This window comes from Crotalus tigris, unplaced genomic scaffold, assembly GCF_016545835.1.
Source record: "Crotalus tigris isolate CLP2741 ecotype Arizona unplaced genomic scaffold, ASM1654583v1 scf7180000018265.1456218, whole genome shotgun sequence".
Lineage (NCBI taxonomy): Eukaryota > Metazoa > Chordata > Lepidosauria > Squamata > Viperidae > Crotalus > Crotalus tigris.
The window spans coordinates 1,064,732-1,084,325 of record NW_024096912.1 but is presented as its reverse complement, the minus strand read 5'-3'; the positions used below and the strand labels follow the sequence as shown (position 1 = coordinate 1,084,325).

The 19,594-nt window shown below is 39.1% G+C and overlaps 1 protein-coding gene across 2 annotated transcripts in view; it reads left to right on the top strand.

The window, feature by feature from the left end:
- The first annotated feature begins 12,970 nt into the window (after positions 1-12,970).
- Positions 12,971-19,594, top strand: part of CXADR (CXADR Ig-like cell adhesion molecule) — a 30,342-nt gene continuing 23,718 nt past the window's right edge. The window contains exon 1 of one of the 2 annotated variants that reach the window (XM_039349361.1): positions 12,971-13,284. In XM_039349361.1, coding sequence (XP_039205295.1) covers positions 13,236-13,284 — 49 coding nt within the window. In that variant the 5' untranslated portion in view covers positions 12,971-13,235. The remainder of the gene's footprint in view (positions 13,285-19,594) is intronic. The other variant, XM_039349360.1, reaches the window with a different exon arrangement.

Below are 19,594 nucleotides of genomic sequence, written 5' to 3'. Positions count from 1 at the left end.
GCTTGCATAATGGCTTTTAGTTTGGATTCAGCAGGGTGAATCCCAGCAGCATCAATTTTGAACCCCAGAAACTCTGTGGAAGGCACCCCAATTTTATATTTGTCCTTCTTGAGTTTGAGTCCCGTTTTCCTGAACCTTAACAGGACAGCCCTTAGCCTTTCAGCTAGAATGTGTGTGGAGTCTCCTGCAATTAAGACATCATCAAAATAGGGGCAAACCCCTGGTATACCCCGTAGTGTGTTTTCCATTATGCTTTGGAAAATCCCAGGAGCGACATTTACTCCAAATTGAAGTCTCTTTACCTTGAAAGCCCCTCTGTGGGTCACAATAGTCTGAGCTATAGCAGCATCATCATCAACAGGCAGCTGTTGATATGCTTGAGCTAGGTCAAGCTTTGGAAAAACACGTCCCCCCTTGAGGAGGCCAGAATATGACTGACCACAGGAACAGGGTAGGCATGTTGCTGCAATGCCTTATTCAGAGTGCATTTGTAATCAGCACAGATGCAATGTCCCCATTTGCCTTGAAAGGCGTGACAATGGGGGTCTCCCAGGGACTGGAGTCAACAGGTTCCAGAATTCCTTGTTGGATCAGTTTATCCAACTCAGTGTCAATTTTACTCTTTAAAGCAAAAGGGACCCTTCTTGCTTTAATTCTCATGGGAGTGACAGTGGGGTCTAGCTTCAAGGACACAGGGGGTCCTTTGAATGTGCCCAGCTGGGGGCTGAAAACATCTGCAAATTCTTTGCAGACTTCCTGTAGATCGAGTGTTTGTAGGCTGTTGAGCCCTGTGATGTGTATTCCCAAGGCCTCAAACCAATCGAGTTCTATGAGACTCGTTCGTTCACCCCCTACTACTAATAGGTCTAGTGGACCTTCAAAATCCTTATACTGTACGTTAAGGGTGGCCTCCCCCTTAACACACACTCTGGAGTTTTGAAAGTCTGTTAACACAATGTCAGAAGGCCTCAGCTTGGCCTGAGTTCCACTACCGGAACAAATCTTCCTAAACGTTTGCATGGAAATGATTGAAAGGGCAGACCCCGTATCCAGTTCCATAGCTAATGGAACCCCTTGTAGCTTCACCTTAAGTGACAGCTTTTTCTTAATTGGCTTGTGTGTGCCTGTCCTATAGATGCTTCTTCGCGAAGCGCAAAACCCCACCCTATTCTGGCTGGGGACCCTGGTACCTTTCAGGCGCAATTCTTCCTGAGGTTGTACCTTCTGATGGCCCAGGCACACAGCTGCAATGTGCCTTGTTTTCCGCACGCCCAGCAGATAGCGGAGCGGAACTTGCAGTCGGTTCTCTTGTGGTGACCTCCACAACCGATGCACTTGGGGAGAGCTGAAGAGCTTCCTCTTGGTTTTCCTTCCTTTGTGGGGTGGAGACGGTCCACTTCCTTGTCCGGATCCTCCTCGGAGTTTCTTTGGACTTCTTCCTGGTGCACGGATGCAGCATCTGGAACTGTTTCTGATCGGCCGCATGTTCTTAATGGTGCCGCCCGCTGCTTCTTCTGCGGTAACCTCTCTCAAGGCATCTTGGAAAGACAAGTCCTCCTTGGCGAAAAGTCTCTGTTGCAACTCTCGATGCCTTAGCCCGCATACAAACCGGTCCCTCGGTCGTTATTCGAGGTCCTTGAACTCGCAATGTTTGGCAGCTTTCCTCAGTGCGGTGATGTACTCCTTGGCCGATTCTCCGGGTTGTTGATCCCTCTGCTCGAAGGTGTGGCGCCACGCGATGACGGACATCTTAGGCTGGAAGTGCTCCTTCAGTAGCTTTTTTAGATCTGCGTAGCTGACAGAGTCTAAAGGAACAGGTGCTGCAAGGTTCTCAGCGATTTCGAATGCGTCTTGACCGTAAACGCACAGCAGGGTGGCAGCCTTCAAACTTTCTTCCCTCACTTGGTTCACTTTGAGGTAGTTTTCCACCCTGGCTGCGTAGGACTCCCACCTCTCTGGATGTGAGACGTCGAATTCCGAAAGCCTTCCAATCTTTGCCATTTTTGTATCAGGAAGGGTCTATCAGCCAGCCTACCCCCGAATGCACGCTGGATTGGCGGGTAGCTGCCGAGTCAACGCCGTTCCTGCCGCTCAGGACTCACTCGGGTAAGCTTATACCTTTTTGTTGATGTAAGGCAATCCCACCTTCGTCCCCAGTGTTGAGTCCGACGCGAAATGGCAAGACACGAGAAGCAGTTGTAGTTCTCAGGAAACTTCTTTGTTCATGTGTTCAGCTTACAGTTAGAAGACGCCGACGACGCCCAAAACTCCTGGCCTCTTATATAGGCCATCCCCGGGTAAATATGCAACTTTTGGCACGCCAGCACTTGCGCATGCGCACAAGTACTGGCGACAGCCTGTCTGGTCCCGGGCAGCCTGCACCTGCCAGAACCGTTTGCTTGCACAGGCTCAGGACATAACAATGTTATCTAATAGTATTTTTAAAAAAATTACTGTCCCTTTTTTATTCCTTATTTTTCAAAATAGCATATTCAAGTTGGTTAGAAATGAAAAATGAAATGAAAATGAGAATTAAAGCAACACTATTGTTGCTTTGGGAACATTTTCACTTTCCCAGTTACTATTTTTTTAAAATCACTGCATCATCCATCCTTCTACTGTCTTCCCTGTTTGCTGACAGGCCTGTTTTCTGTTCTGCTGACAGGTTAAAGGGAAACTAATATGCCTCAGAGGTGGGGCATTAACATGGCCCAGAGAAAAAGCAAACAGGGCATGGCATGAGAACAAACATCAAGAAAGAATTAGCTGCAGTCTTCTCTAAAGAGGAAAAGGTTGTTCTTATTTCCTCAGGTGCTGCCTTATGGTGCAACATTGAAGAAATTGTTCTCCAAACATGGGAAGAAGGGGAAGTACTGAAGAAGAAGAGTTACAGTCACTGATTTTGCAAGTTGGCTTTAAGCACTCAGTGCCGCTCAGATTAAAGCCAACAAGGGCCATAGGTCTCAATAGATCTGTGTTTTTCTTATAACCAGCAGCTGTCAGCAACATCAACTAAATTCCAGCTGCATTGTGGAAAGCCGCTATGCGTGAACAAAGCTGCTACTTTTCAGAAATAGAGACACATGCACATACGAACATTTAAATCAAGTATATCAGAATAACAAATGTAAAGCATAAAACTACTTTCCTAGTATATGTATATAGTGCACCTACTTTGTGTTTTAAGGATTATGCAAGATGAACGTGAGTTTTGAAAACAGTGCACAAATGCCGAATGGGGAAGCAAACAGAATTTAGTTGAGCTTTGATCTTTCCCACAGTAAGGTTTCTTTATTTAGCTAAAAAGGACTCCAGAAGATGGTAGAGGACAGGAAGACCTGGAGGAACGTTGAACATGGGGTCGCAATGGGTCGGACATGACTTCGCAACTAACAATAACAACCAATAACAGAGTAAAGGCTTTTTTTAAATAAAGAACAGGTTAGGGACTATCAAAACTACTTGCTATTAGAACACAGTAACAAGAACTATATTAAACATCCAGTTCTGAGGGGGTCATGGTAAGTGGTTTTTATCAAACAAGTTCCTTGTGGTGGATGATTTGATGTGTTCACTTTGTTTTCACTTTCAATTGCTTTTGTAGATAACTACTTTTCAGAGGAGGAGTATGTGTTCTTCGTATTTTCTCTTGTTCATGGTCTGGCCAGCTTAAATGAAAAATGCCACATTCATAGATATCATGGATTGTCTCTGAAGGATTTTATCTAACAGTGTATGCTATCACTTCCCTCCAGAGTTCATTGAGAAATGATTCAGGGACAGCAGACAAATGATGCCCTGTTCTTTCAAAAGAATTATCTTTGAGGCTTTCTTTCTCCAATATTATGACTTTAAACCAGCTTGTTTTCAGTACTTTCAAGTTATGTGGTATGTGACAAATGTGTGATAACAGTATGTCAGAGTTCATTTTGTTCTGTTCGCCATTTGACCAAACAACCCACCCACACTCAAATAAGATTGCTAATCCTTTGGCGATATTAGATTTATAGTATGAAATGATCTGTTTCTAATGTGTGTTTTCATTGGAGTTTTATTTCACAGTAGAGAAAGAAATAGGATTATATAGGAAGAGTTCCTCTACTGCGCTGATCTCCCTTTTATTTTTTTTTAAAAAATACTTTTTAAAATATTCAGCATTACTTTTGGTGAGACAACAAACTCAAAATTTAACTCTAGTATTAAATTTCAAATGAATGAATGTATTTTTAAGACACATAATGTGATCCCACACAAAGCCACATGCAGTACAAAGCCACATGGGAAGTAAGCCAATCACCTAACAAAAACCACAAAAAACCAATGTTACTATTGTATAACTCATTTTCCCCTATAAAAGGACAAAGTGTAGTGGCTCTATAATATATATACTTTTCTGGGGTGAAAATTCTTGATACAAGTATTTCTATTCTATCATGAAAAAAGCGTCTTTAGTTTTGTTTGGTTATTTTAACGTAAACTTTAAATATGAGCATAATTGAAATATAAATGTAAAGCCAGACTCTAAGCAACGTTTATTAACTCAGAGCTAAGGCCCCCTTGCATGACGTATCTTGCCTGGCTTAGAAGCTGAGGAAAGTTGGATTTGGTTATTACATGGTGGGAAAGCCACCAAGTAATGCCAAATTGTAGGGAAGATTAGGCAGATGGAAAACATATTAGAAGAATGCAATGGTAAACTATGTCTGTTTTGTTGCTGAGAAAACTCCAGAGTTGTCTCCATGAAGTCAAGAGGAGTTTAGCTTGACTCAGTGATGCACATATCTACCAGGAGATAGTTATGATATTGAGAACTGGATTTGTATTAGATGTGGACCGTGCTTTTTTTGTAAAAAAAAATTATGGTGCCGTAACTCATACACATCATACAACCCACTTTGCCTACCCTACAAGGTTCCATCCAAAAAAGGTGCTGGAACTCTGTTCTGGGCATTCTATGAGAAAAAAAGCCCTGGATGTGCAATACATAACCTAACACATGTTTAGCTTACTGTATGTTTTAAATATTAAGTATCAAGATTTCTAAAACCATTGCAACATTTGATTGGATAACGATTCTCTAATCTTCTGTAAACTACATCCAGACTGGTGGAATTGAAAGATTTATGTACATATTTTGGATACTATTTTCTTTTCCCTGGTACCATGGGCTCTTTCATAAAAAACATATATTACAACATAAACATAGAAATGTGGAAAGTACTGGTATTTTTATTGAATCAGTTCCTCATAATATACTGGTATACACCACTGAAAAATCACAGAATTAGAATATACTACAAGAGCATTCTGATATAACTCATTGAAAATAGTAATATGGTATCTTTTTCTTACTTCTTTCCTTTGTCCCTGCACACATTCCCCATCACAACCACTACCACCTTTGGGCATTCTGGAGTAAAATGATTATTCAAATACATACTTGCACAATTTGGAGGAAAATTGCCTGCACCATTGGTACAAACAATAATCAATTTAAATGTACTTAAGAACTACCCCATACATCAATGTTGGAACATGTCCATAATATTTAGGAAACATCTATTAATTACATTGTGTGACATCTGGTTTGAAGTACTGTGAAAAGCATACTATACATAACTTCTCATTTTGAGGCTTTTGGGGAAATAATTGACAAACACTATAACTGATTATATCTGTGGGAAACGTGTGGGAGAGTTACTTAATTAGCAAAAGAGAAGTTTGCATCTGTATGTCACCTTAAGAATTCCACAGACATATAATATCAATATTTTCTCCTTTTCCATTTTCAGAGTAACTATGTCAAAACAAATCTTCTTTGTTTCTAATTCAAATAATAAAGAATGCAGTTGTTCTAATCTTGGATGATCCAAAAGATTTTGCAAGACCCTAGAGTAACATTGAAGCAATATCCTATATTGAGGCAGGATAATTCTACCAAATAATTGTTTACCGGAATTCTGTAGGATAGAGTTTGTGTCGATAGTTTTCTTTATAATATATTACTCCCACTCGTAAGCCAATCCCACACTTTAAAATTTAAAAATGGTAGAGGGAATTTACTAATGCTTAATGTTTATTAACTGTTATAGATATACCAGACACACCTTATCTTACCATTTGCAGGTAGACTAGGTAACTAAATATCCCCCTGCCATATTCTTTGGATATTTCAAACGTGTGAATAAGATTTTTGGCCTTATTTTTCCCAAGCTAAATAATACAGATCTAGGGGCTCTGAATGTTTGTTTTTATTTTCAAATAGTATAACTTAAGCATTTTAACAGCCTGTATTTGTGCCTAATAAGGCCTATATTTGTGCCTAATATAAGCCCTACGCCAAAACTAAGCCCTAGTTAAGAGCCTGTCCACTCAGCCCAGCGTCTGGTTCCTTGCTGCCACAATGGGGCAGGAGGCCATGCAGTGCGTCGGTACCACTGTCACAAGTTGAGGTGAGGTGGGGGGTGGAGCTGCTCCCACATCCATTTACCTCAGAGTCCTCGCAGACAGGCCACTCCCTGATCAGCGACCTCTCCCGCCCATTCAATGACCCGGCTGCCCACCTGCCTCTTCCCTTTCACTCCCCTCCTGAGCTGGACTGCCACGCTATGAAAGACAGGCGGGGGAGGCTTGTTGCCTTACCAGGTCTGCCTCTACTGTTTTGGAGCCAGGGGAGAGGCAAAAGGTCTCCACCACCACTGCACATCAATCACATTTGCCGCTGGAGGGGCTTTCTTTGGTTTCCATCGGCCCTGCCCTGCCTCGATCACTTGCCCAACAGCCACCTCCTCTGCTGCTGCCTGGGTCCTGTAGCAATGTGTCGTGCTGTCTACTGCCCATTTGCCACATGTATTTTAAGGTTTCAATGGCGGCAGCTCTAGAGGCCGGTGGTAGGTTCTCTGCATCGTCTCTGGTCTGGCAGTTTCGGCCACTGGCCATCTTTGTGGCTCTGCCCACACGGCCACAGGAGAGTTGGTGACTGGAGTTATGGCAGCATGGTATTTGGAGAGCTCCAACCGCCAGGACTGGTATAACATTTGTCTTAAATTGAAGAGTTGTTTCATTTTTTAAATCAGCAATTCCCTGAACTGGATTCTTCATAATTTATGTAAAAACAAGAAGTACATAAACAATCAAGTAACTAGCTATTCTAACAGTCAGTAAAGCAATGTTTTGTTTAAATAAATATCTTACTGAGCCATTTGTTTCCCGTTGTTTTAGAATCATTACTGATTAAAATTGTACTCTAAATGATTATCCAATTCTTTTTTGAGGGATTAAGAAATCTTAATTTTCTCCAAGAATAAAATACTATTTACACTTGTGGTATAGCTCAGAGAAACCTGCCTAACCTGTTTTATTATGTTTTGGAAACCGTTTGCATATCTTATCTTTAATGTTATTGTAAGTAGTATTTTGGGTTCAGAATAGAGAGTCATTGCACCTCAGTGAAGATTTCTTGTGAATAAACATCTATAAGATTATATTAGTTATCATTAGCTTCCAAGTGCAATTCAAGGTGCTGCAATTCAAGCCTTTCATGGTGCAGGCCAGATTACTGCAGAACCAGTTATCTCAGGCTATTTCTCCCCATTTATTAAAATGTGATATATTAACAATCTCAGGATCCTGTCACTTAGACAATATCATATGTCAGGATACAGGATACAGATAGTTCTCGACTTACAAGCATTCGTTTAGTGATGAAGTTATAATGGCACTGAAAAAAAGTGACAGAGTTTCACACTTATGACTGATCAAAATTTGAATGCTAGGCAATTGGCATATATTTATGACAATTGCACTGTCCCAGTGTCATATGATCACCATTTGTAACTTTCCCAGCTGACTTCCAACAAGCAAAGTCAATGGGGGAAGGCAGGTTCACTTAATGACTGCATGGTTCATTTAATAACTGCATAAAATGGGGCAAAAGTCACTTAATAACTGCCTTGTTTAGCAATCAAAATTTTGGGCTCAATTGTGGTTGTAAATTGAGGGCTACCCATTATTGCTGTTCCCACTCTCATAGCAAGATCTCATCTACCTGCCCTTTGAAATGTATTAATAGAGAGAATGGCACAACTTATATAGTATTTTTCCACCACTATATGCATTTATATGTGTTCTAAATTATATGCTTTATTATATGATTTTTATTGGCTAATTTTAATTTACTAATATTGTATATCACCCATATAAATTAATTAAAGTAAGCAAATTAGCTATAGGATTCTCATTATTGGCACAAACATATACCACAAAGATTTTTTAAGTGTCATATTGTTTTATTCCACGGATGTCAAACTTGATCGTGTCACTTGACGTATCGTGATGTATTGTGATATTTTTTGCCTTTGTGGAGCTGGTGTGGGCGTGGCATGTCGTGACGCATCTGGCCCACAGGCGACCAGTTTGACAACCGTTTTATTCTTATCTTGTGCCCGTGACAAATTAATGTGATAATCATTACAGATTTAGTGTAGTGTTTTCCTTCTTGTCCCTAAATATTATTTGCTGTGGAGACAATGTTTGACTGGATGATTCATGATACAATTAGAAGTTAAGATTTCTCTGCTCCTTATCATTAATTTTAGTCTCTGTGTGCCTGAATGCCTTTCTGTCTCTTGTTGTACACTGTTACTATAACAGTGGTTCTCAACCTTTTTAATGCCGCGACCCCCAACCGGTAGTAAGTCGAGGACTACTCAACCGGTCGTAAGTCGAGGACTACTCAACTGGTGCAGCACCGTTTGCAGAATGGGACTTTTGGTGGGGTCAGCAGGGCAGAGACAGCCTGGACAATTCCTATTGGCTTTTGAAAGCCAATAGAATTAGACTCTATTCAAGAGGGTCATGTTAAAAAATAAAAATTTTCAATAAAAAAGAAAAAAAGAGATTCTATTCTATTGGCTTTCAAAAGCCAATAGAATAAAAGGGAGTAGCACAGCTAAGGAAAAGGGGGAAAAATGGCGGACTACTTTGTTTGGCAACCCCCGTGAAATGGTCGTTTGACCCCAAATGGGGTCCCGACCCACAGGTTGAGAACCACTGTACTATAACCACTGAAGTTTGAGCTCTAAGAAATGGCTCAGAGATATCTGGCTTCTACACAGGCATATTATGAAAGTTTATGGATTTAGCATTCTTTTGGTGGAAAAAATAGACCTAGGTTTGAAAAATAGATTTTAAGTGGCTGTACTTTTTACTGTTATTACTTGACTGTAATTTTTAAAAATATATAAATCACAATTTATATATAAAAATATATAAATTAATCCATTTCAACATATTTTCTTGTTATTTGTAAATTTAACCCATGTCTTATATTTAATAACTTTTATTAGCATTATAATCAGTTTTATCTACAATCCTGTAATTTAGGATTGTTGCTTCTCAGCAGGTACTAAGAGACTTTTCTTAAAAAGTCTTTTTTATATTGCATTTATTATCATCTCATTAGTCTCTCTTAGCATTTCAGTGGAATGTGCTAAATCATAATATTAATCACACTTTCATGTAAGTTCCTATAATGAATTGCTGGTTTCACAGGAAATCCTTCTCAGCCAGCACCTAGACATATGCATCCTCTGAAATTTTGCATCAGTATGTTCATTCAGAGTATGTCACATCTGTTAGATCACCTTCCATGGAACTCTGTGACTAGCACAGGTACAGAATAGAATCAGGTCCCAATATCCCCACACTTCACCAGCCTAATTATGTCCCTGGTGTTCTTTCCCACCGCTATTAGTACTGATCTAAGTGAGTTTCTCATTCTCAGAATCTAAATTTAACTCAGAGGATTCCAAATTATAGAACTGGTCCCAGGTTTACTAGTTCTTTAAACTATCAGCACCATAAATGGCACCTTTCCACCATTGCTACCATTCCAAGTCCAGTTAACAGGCCTCAATAGCAGTAATTGTTGTTTTTCTGCTAGCTACCAATCTGTCTTGGTATCTCTATTGTCTTCTTCAATGCTACAGCCTCAGCCTCACAGGTGATGGTAACCACAATGTCCCACTTCCTTTTCTGCCAATATTGTAAATGTTCTGATTGCTGTTCCAGGTAGTGTTCTAGTTCCAGCCCTCATTGCCTCAACTCCTCTCAGCCATCCTCCAACAATGTCAACTATAGATGCTGTCATCACTTTTCCTATCCATCAACTCTGCAAGTCAGGAACTCTACAACAGCAGTTCCAGTGATAGTTTCAATGACTCTGATAGATGATTTATTCTCAAGCCGCCAGAGAGTTTATTGAGAGTTTATTGAGGTAGTCAAAAGCCACTTGAATGACCCAATCAGCTCAGAGGTTCCAACAACATCAGTGTGTGGATAAGCAACCACCTGATAGAATATACATAAATACACACAAACACATGTTTAGTTAGTACAAACACATATAAAAATATTGATTTCTCTATTTCATTGGGAATTAAAATAATTTCCAATTCAAAGTCCGAGTCTTATCATCTAATTATTCTCTTATTTTTAAAAAATCAATTTATTCCTGCAGGACTCATCTGCCTAATTTAGCAAGATATTTGTATACTTCGAAGTAATAAGTACCACTTATATGTGTAGTTCCTGTCATTATCCTCCTCTTCCTAATCATTTTCTTCTGCTATGACATGTATCTCTTTAGCATGGAGAACAGCCATTTTAGTCCACTACAGCAAAATAATAATACTAATCATAATATAAAGATTAGCAGGTGTATTAGAATGTGAGGATCATAAGAGTGTTTAACATATTACAATCACAGAAATACAAAGTTAAGTCCATCCTTAATCATGGAAACACACAGAATTGTTTTAATTCAGTTGAACTAGGTTGTGGAGCAAATTGGAACAGTGTTATGCATGCTGTCTTGAGCTATGGAGGAGAGGTAAAACATTATTTATTAGACTTTTATCTGGTCCTTATTATTTTATAACTAATTCAAGGCAGTGAATGTACACAAATCAACTTATGACCACAACTGGGACCAGAATTTTAGTTGCTAAGTGATGTGGTTAATAATGATTTCCAATCATTTTTATTGTGGTTGTTAAGCAAATCATTGCAATCATTAAGTGAATTTTGTTAATGGGGCAACAATTGTAACTTAGCGGATGGGTTGTAAGATACTTTTTCTGACACCATCATTAACTTTGAACCATCATTAAATAAACAGTCATAAATGAAGGACTACCTCTATTCCTTCTTAGTTCTGTTTTCCCTACAACAACAATCCTGTGAGGTGAATTGGTCTGAGAGATAATAACTGGCCCAAAATCATCTAACTGGCTTTCATGCTTAAGGCAGGAGTAGAACTCCTGGTTTCTAAGTGAATACTTCTACCTAATTAAAACTTACACACCTTTATACATTTGTTACTTATGAAAGCTATTAATGTGATCTGAATTAGCCAACTGGTTAGCTAGTTAAGTAAATCTGAAGCCTGACATGTTTAGTAATTTGGAGTAATCCTATGTCTAATTTGGCAAAATTAAATATTTTCTGTAATTTACAAAGCTTTGGTTTTGAAGAACCGATCTCTGAAATCAGTGCTAAATGTATAAATAAAATCTAAATATATAAGGAAATCCTTAAGTATCTGTTTTGTTTATTTTAGAAGTAAAAGTAAACAAACTGTTAAACACAGTAAATTCCTTTATAAATGGTAAACAGAAATTTCAATTGTATTTTCAGGAGGAAAAATGACATGCATTTTCTGCTTCCCCTGTAATTTTATCCTGAAAAGAGTTACTCAGATTACAAAGGGAAAAGATGTAGGTTTATTTACAGAAACCAATGATTTCATAAGATTGTACAGTACATTAACATATTCATTTCAGCAGAATAAGAGACATCTTGGTTGCCATCATCATACACAAGAAATTACTAATCATCTTCTTAGGTGACACTGATCCCTGCAGGGACAGGACTTAAGAGAAACGGTCTCAGTTCCTGGAAGTACTTAAGGAACATAATAGTAACAATGTGCATTTTTCTAAAAATGCTCCTTCTAATATATTTAACCAGTTATCTGCATATTTGACTGTATTAACCTTATTTAAATAGTCAAGTTCAATATTTCTTTCGAATATTGTGGTTTCTAAATACAGGAAAAGATATGCCAGTTGAAGAGGAAATTAGATCAGCCTATAAGCTTTGCAAATAAATGAATCGTTTCCCCCCCTCTAAATAAATATTTCTGAAGTTGAAGCTAGATAAACGTATACATCACTTACTTTTAATAGCTGTTTTGGCCAAATCATCTAGCAGACCTACTCAACGGGATTTTTAAAAGACCCAGGCAGGAAATAGATAAAAAATCTCTTTGACTATGTTTTAAGTTATTCCAAAATCTGCTGCATGCAAATCATCATAGTTCTTGGAGTTTTCATTACAAATTCTATATAGTGTCAATTTCATGCAATTTTGCTGTTTTATTCATGCTGATATACTTCTAGGTATCCTGTACATTCTTTCTTTCCCACAGAGCGCTTTTATCACAATGGCCTGTATTTTGTGATAGGAGTTTGTCTTTCCAGCGATTTGTGTGATAAGTGCATGTACTTTGTGCACAGGTTAGTCGTAGACCCAAGAGTAATTACTTTCATAGATTTCACCTGTTAGAGGAGAAAGGGGTTAAACATCTGAACAGTTAGTATTAGCAGTGGGCTATATGGCAAAGATGATTATGGTATGTATTTTTCTGTAAAACGCCAGCTATGGACTCTCATTCATGTACACAAATTTCTTCCTTTCCATGATTGCGTGCTGAGTTAAAAAGGGTCTAGGAAGAAGTGGCTAAATCCCCACACACTTTCCTAAGCTTTCTGCACTCGTAGCTATTATTTATGGAATTGTGCGTGTGCCGGAGAGAGAAACCAGCGTTATGGGAAGTATAGGGCAAGCGCGGGCGCTTTTTGCCTGTTTTGCAATTTCCCGGAGCCTGTATTGCTGGGAGTTTCTGCCCAGGGTGAGTGAGCAACTGAGTAAGTGGAGAGGAGAGGTCAGCGCCTTTCTCTGGGATTTCGGCTGCCCTTAGCTCGGCAACTCCAGCGGAGGACGCACCAGGGCTGTGGCCGGGCGGAAGTGACGGCCGTTTCACCTGCTGGGCTGCGAGGGGACCAGAGGAGGGCGGCGCGAGGCAACGAGTGTCCGTTGGGAATTCGCTCGAGAGTCGCTCCTTTTCCTCTGGCCGCCGGCGACTCTTCTCTCTCTCTCTCTCTCTCCCCGCCATGGCATCGCTGCTGCCGCTCTTGTGGGCTGTAACGTTTCTCTGTGCAGGTAAGGCTGGAAGTCAGCGAGGAAGAGCAGAAGAGCTCCCTCTCCCATTTTGCCCACCCCAACTGCCTTTGCCCCCTTTCTCCCGCCACCCGGTCGCCCAGCGTTTCTTTTGCCGAAGTCTCCCCAGGAGATGGAAAAACAAAGGCTCCGAGTTAAAGGACTGGAGCTTGGATGGATCGCTTTGCGAAGTGACTCTATAGCTCCTGTATTGTTGGGGTTTCTCGGGAGGAATCCCTCAGTTGTGAAAGGGCTCCGAAGAAGGAAGAGAGGGAGAGAAAAGAAACGCGGCTTTTTTGCTTACTACTGAGGGTTTTTTTTTTTTAACCTCTTGGCGGTTCTCTTCCCCTAGGTTCGTTTTAAAAAACACCAGTATGTCGGCCTCTTTCTTTTGGTGAAATCTCACCCTCTGGGGGGTGGGGCGAGCAGGAGGTATCAGGATTTCACTCTGTGATGATTCACCGGAGGTATTGTTGTGAGCGCTGGGCTCGCGTAACTACTACCCTTCCCTACGCCCAGTAGCAAAGTCCTTCGCTCTCTAGAGTGAACCAGGCGAAGAATTGAACCGAAAAATGTAAGGAAAAAAACACATTTAAGAGAGGCACTTACACTTAAATAATTACACTTCTTTATTATTATTTAATTCATAAGTTTTAACTACCCGCATGATTTCTACTCCATAAATCTGTATATTATGGGGCAGGTGCTGCCAAAATTGTTCCAAAATAAGCTGCTCTGATGTATTTTTGCTAGTGTTGGAAAGGCTTCCGAAACTAGATGAAGGAAACAAAGGCTTTTCTAACAATCTCTTCCTGATCAGAATGTGGCCTTATTTTGCTTCAAGTCGATAAGGCTTCATTATCTTTGCCAAAGTACAAAAAGGGAGGAACATTTAAGGGTACCAGTTGCAGCCCAATTTAGGACTCATTCGTAGCTTTTTTAAATGAAGAATGGAGGAATTACTAGAAGTAGATAAACCTCACTCATTTCAGACCAACCTGTATTGAACTTTGGCCTTATAATTGACAAGTACAGGGCTGTAGAATTGCAAAGTTTATTCTTTAAAACTTGAGTCTTTTTTATCTTCAGCACTGGTCACTAAAGATACAGCTCCACAAAGATTTTATAGGGCATGTTTTTACACATATCTTTGTAAAATGCCTTCCAGAAAAAAATGTTAGAATCCAAATAGCTGTATAATATTTCAGTTTGGAAATATTATATAGTGTTCGAAATGGGTTAGTTTAGAAATCATGCTGCAGACTATACTCCGATTTTTATGGTTTGACAAATTTCCCCTTACCTGCGATTTTTGAGCCACATTGAGAGGAATAAAAATAAAGTGATAAATCAAAATTAGTAAATAACCCTATTACTTATTCTTGTAGAATAATAACTAGATGTACAGGTAAAAGAAGACATTTGCTTAAATATTATGCTAGATCCTAAAAATTTTATGTAGCAAGTATTAAGCTTAGGAACGCAAATGCTTTGGTTGTTTAGAACTCAATTTTTTTTTTATTAAATTTGTATGCCATCCATATGTAGACTGGCTGATCTACAATTTTTTTTAAAAAATACACATCTTTATGAAGGATTCTCTTCATAAAGTTGAGTGATAATATGATTTAAATCATTTAGGAAACTGCTCTCTTGCTATAATTATTTCCTGTATTCAAGATTTAAATTGCACACAGTTAGAATTCAATTTATACCAACAATGTGAAGTTAAAATCTAGGGAAACTAAAAGCTTTTCAGCACTTTCCAGCTCTTTGTTTCCTGTGCAGATATCTCATGCCACTGTTGATGTCATAGTTTTGCAACATTACTCATAGGATAAAAATTCTTTTGGGTCATCAAGCAATATTTTGTGTATATCAATGTCTGTATATCATGTTCAGTTTAAATACACCTACTAAAATAGGAAATTCAAAAAGCTATTTCCTCAGATTTTAATGAATTAATTATGATTCACAAAAAGTATCCCAAAACTATCAATATTAAAATACAAAATTTTGCCTTGTAACAATAACTATAAAATAATTGCGAACATCCTGTAGAACCTGGGCAGGCAATTTTAGCAGTGTAAACTTGGCAGAACGACATATCTGTACAGTAGATAGGTCCTGTAGAAATGATCCTGGCAATCTTCCTTTTGCTTTCCACCCAGTCGCAAATTTCTAAAACTGAAACATCTGTAAATGTTCACTTTTAAAACTTATAATTATACTTGTGGAAAAGTTTTGTTTTAATAATTTCAGGCTGGAATTATACCTGGTTAACGGGTATCACTTTTTAAACTCAATTATAAGTTAGGGTTTCACAAATATTCTGTACAGGTAGTCCTCAGCAAACTACCACAGTTGGGACTGGAATTTCCATCATAGGTCATTGCAGTCATCAGTTGAGTCAGAGTTGATTTTACAACAATTTTTATAGTTATTAAATCACAACAGTTGTTAAGCGAATCCAGTTTCCTGAATGGGTGGGGATTTTATGCTTAAATCAGCAAAAAAGGTCACAAATCATGATCATATGACTACAGGATCCTGCAGCAGGTTGTAAACGTGTTTGGCAAGTGTTTGAATTGTGATCACTAGTGATTGTGACTGCCAGAGTAGTGTGACAGTAGGTGATTATAGATCACTTTTATCAAGACCATCATAACTTTGAACTGTCATTAAATGAACATTTGTAAATCAAGGACTGCCTGATTCAACTGCTGCATAATATTTAAATTCCAGTTATGGAACAGAGATAGAAAATGGTATAATTAAAAATAAGTAAAAGAAAATATAAAAATAAGCAAAGTCATAGATATAATAGAGTCAAGTAAAAAACATATATCAGATATATAATGACATAAATAAGAGAAAGAATTATATGCAAAAGGGAAGGACAGATGAAATAACCATAATATAGAAGCACCAGTATCTTTTCTGTATCTTGAAATTTAATACTGCAAATAATCATCTTAAGTATAGGATGATGGTAAATATATTATTTTTCTCCTTCCTTAGTGATTTAATAGCTAATTTGATCACTAGTGACATCAGATGTGCCAAAGTAAAGATGCCAGAGAAGAGGATAACTTCCTCTTCTGTCCTTTTGCAGGCACGTGGGGTACTAGCATCAGAGCTATATATTATAGCATTTGCCAAAATCTCTGTACCCATTCAAATTTATGAAGCTCCTACCAACAGTTTAATCTCATGTGAGAATAATCTTGTCTCTCCGTTGAAGCTACAGGTAGTTTTGACTTACGACAAAATTGAGCCCAAAATGTCTGTTACTAAGCAAAACAGTTAACTGAATTTTGCCCCATTTTATGATTTTTCTTGCCACAGTGATTTACTGCAGTTGTTAAATTAGTAATATGTTCGTTAAGTGAATCTGGCTTCACCATTTACTTTGCTTGTCAGAAAGATGCAAAAGGAGATTGATCACATGACCCTGGGGCACTGCAACCATCATTAATGTGAGTTAGTTGCCAAGCTTCTGAATTTTGATCACATGACCATGGAGTTGCTGCAACGGTTGTGTGAAAACTGTCATAAGTCACCTTTTTTCAGTGCCAAACAGTCACTAAGTGAACTGTTGTAGTTGAGAACTACCTGTACTGGTTAAAGAAGGGAGAAGAAATGAGAAATTTTGGCTTTGATTTTCTATACTGTATTCTGCTATTGGGGTTATTACTTCAAAAGGTGTGCAACCTTGGTAGAAAATTTACCTATTTCTATAGTGAAGATGTATAAAACCAACAACCTATGAAAAAAATTTATGAAGTTTTATAGCCTTTTAATACTAGAAAGTGATCCAATGAAATTAATGACCAAGAGCTTCAAGACAGTTTATACATTATTGGTGCATCTTCAGATAGCACATAATTAATTTATAGGGTGTAGTGCTTCAAGAGATGATTACATAAATAAATGTTTGAATAAAAGTGCATCACTAGCTACTAATATTCTAATAGTTGCCTTATTAATAAGGCAGGTAGCATATACATTTAATAGTAATGTGGCATTTAGATGTAGCCACCACTATTTGAAGAGGCTGCATTTGTTACTGAGGAGCAACAGCAGATGATTGCTTTATATCTTTTATGTGGTTTACTCATAGGGAAAATGGAATTGTTAGAATTATAATTGTTAGACTAACAGAGTAAAATTTGAACTTTTTATGTTCTTTTCAAATTGTCCCTCTGGAGCACGGGTGTCAAGATGCCGTCCCGCGGGCTGGTTTCATCATACCGGAGCCGCGCCCACCCCATTGCCAGCAATGGCGAAAAAGCTCCGATACGTCGCGAGTTTGACATGCCTGCTCTGGAGTCAAACGTTTTCAGTCTTGCTCTTGGATTAGATTAGCACTTCTTCATTCATGAGTGGTGTGCAATTTGAATGTCTTTATGTACTATCAGCTGGTAACGTCCATCTGTATAGTCACATCTTGGGCTGTTGGAAAAGAGTGTTTATTATGACCAGTGTGTTCTCTTGACAAAGCTGTTAGCCTTTGCCCTGCTTTATTTTGTAGTCCAAAGACAAACCTACCTATTGTTTTGGTCATTTTTTGACTATCTACTTTAGCATTCCAAGCCCATATGGAGAAAAGGACCTCTTTTCAGTGTTAGTTCTAGAACGTGTTGTAGTTCTTCATAGAACCAGTCAACTTTAATTTCTTCAGCATCAATGGTTGGGGCATTGACTCGGATTACTGTGATGTCGAATGCTTTGCCTACGATTCAAACTGAGATCATTCTATCATTGTTGAGATTGTACCCCAGTACTGCTTTTCCCACTCTTTTGTTAACTGTGAGGGCGATTTCATTTCTTCTAAGGGCTTCTTGCCCATGATAATAGATATAATGGTCATTGGAATTAAATTTGCCCTTCTCCACTTTAGTTCACTGATTCCCAAGATGTTGATATTCAATCTTGCCATCTCATGTTTGATCACATTAGCCTATCTTGATTCATAGATACTATGTTCCAGGTTCCTATGCAATATTGTTCTATACAGTATTGGACTTTCTTTTCACCACCAGACACGTCCATAGCTGAGCATCTTTTCAGTCACTTCGCTCTTTTTGGCGCTACTTTTAATTGCTCTCTGCTGTTCCTCAGTACCATATTGAACATCTTCCAACTTGAGGGACTCCTCTTCCAGTGTCATATCTTTTAGCCTTTTGATAAGTGCAGTTTACATTCTATATTAAAGGTGGAAAAAATCTGAAGGGATTTTTCCTGGTCGGATATTTTCACATTTCAAAAACTTAGCATTTTAACAGGTGTGTGTAGACTGTCTAAATCTATTAGAGATCGGCTTTTAAGGACAAGCATCAGCTAGCAACTAGACTGCTGTATTTTAGAGTAGATGTACTGAGTGTGTAGACATGAATTGCAGCCTATATAGAGCAGGGCTTTTCAACCTTTTTACCCATTATACCCACCCGGCGGCGCTCTTCCTCCTATCCGAGGTTTTCATTGTTGTGAGCATTTCAGTTGAGTATTGGCAGTGGGGGTGGGGTTGGGGGTGTTTGGTTTTTATTCCCCCCGTCTGCTGGGTGGTTGCAGCAGGTTTGGGTCACTTCACATGATCCTGAGACACTGACCGTCATAAATATGAATGAGTTGCCAAGCATCTGAATGTAAATCACAAGACCCTGGAGATGCAACATTCCCTCCCCCGCTACCACTTTTCTAGGATGGTCGTGTACCACCTGCCAGGTGCCAATGTACCACAGGTGCTACCCGTACCACTGTTTGAAAAGCCCTGATATAGAGCACATTGTGGTAGTGTAACTAATGATGAGACATGAGTCAATATTCCTCCCATTCCAAAACTGTTCTATCCATGGCTTTCATCTGCCTTACCCTTCCTGTTGGTCACATCCAGAAAGCATAGTTAGGAAACTAACCACTCAAACATTTTGTTGCCTTATCATGTGGGAGAATAGTGTGAAATTAAATCCAGACAGGCCTGAGGTAGTATTGGTATACTGTACAGTAGAGGTTCGCAATCCCAGACTGTTTGGAATTGGGCTGCATGAATGTCTGGCTGGAATGCGCGTGCACAGCTCACATAAGCAGGGGATATGTGGTCACTTGCATGCGTGTGCCCTGGCTGCTACTTGCTCAAGTTGAGTTGCACATATGTGCACTGGCCCACTAGTTGCGCAAGAGCTGCGTGCTTGCGCGCCTTCCTGCGCTCATGCGGCCCAGTTCCTCTCTCGCTCCCATAGCTGCGCCGCCAAGCTGCAAAGGTTGGGGAATCCTGCTGTATAGGAAATGTGATAGGGATTGAGATATAGCA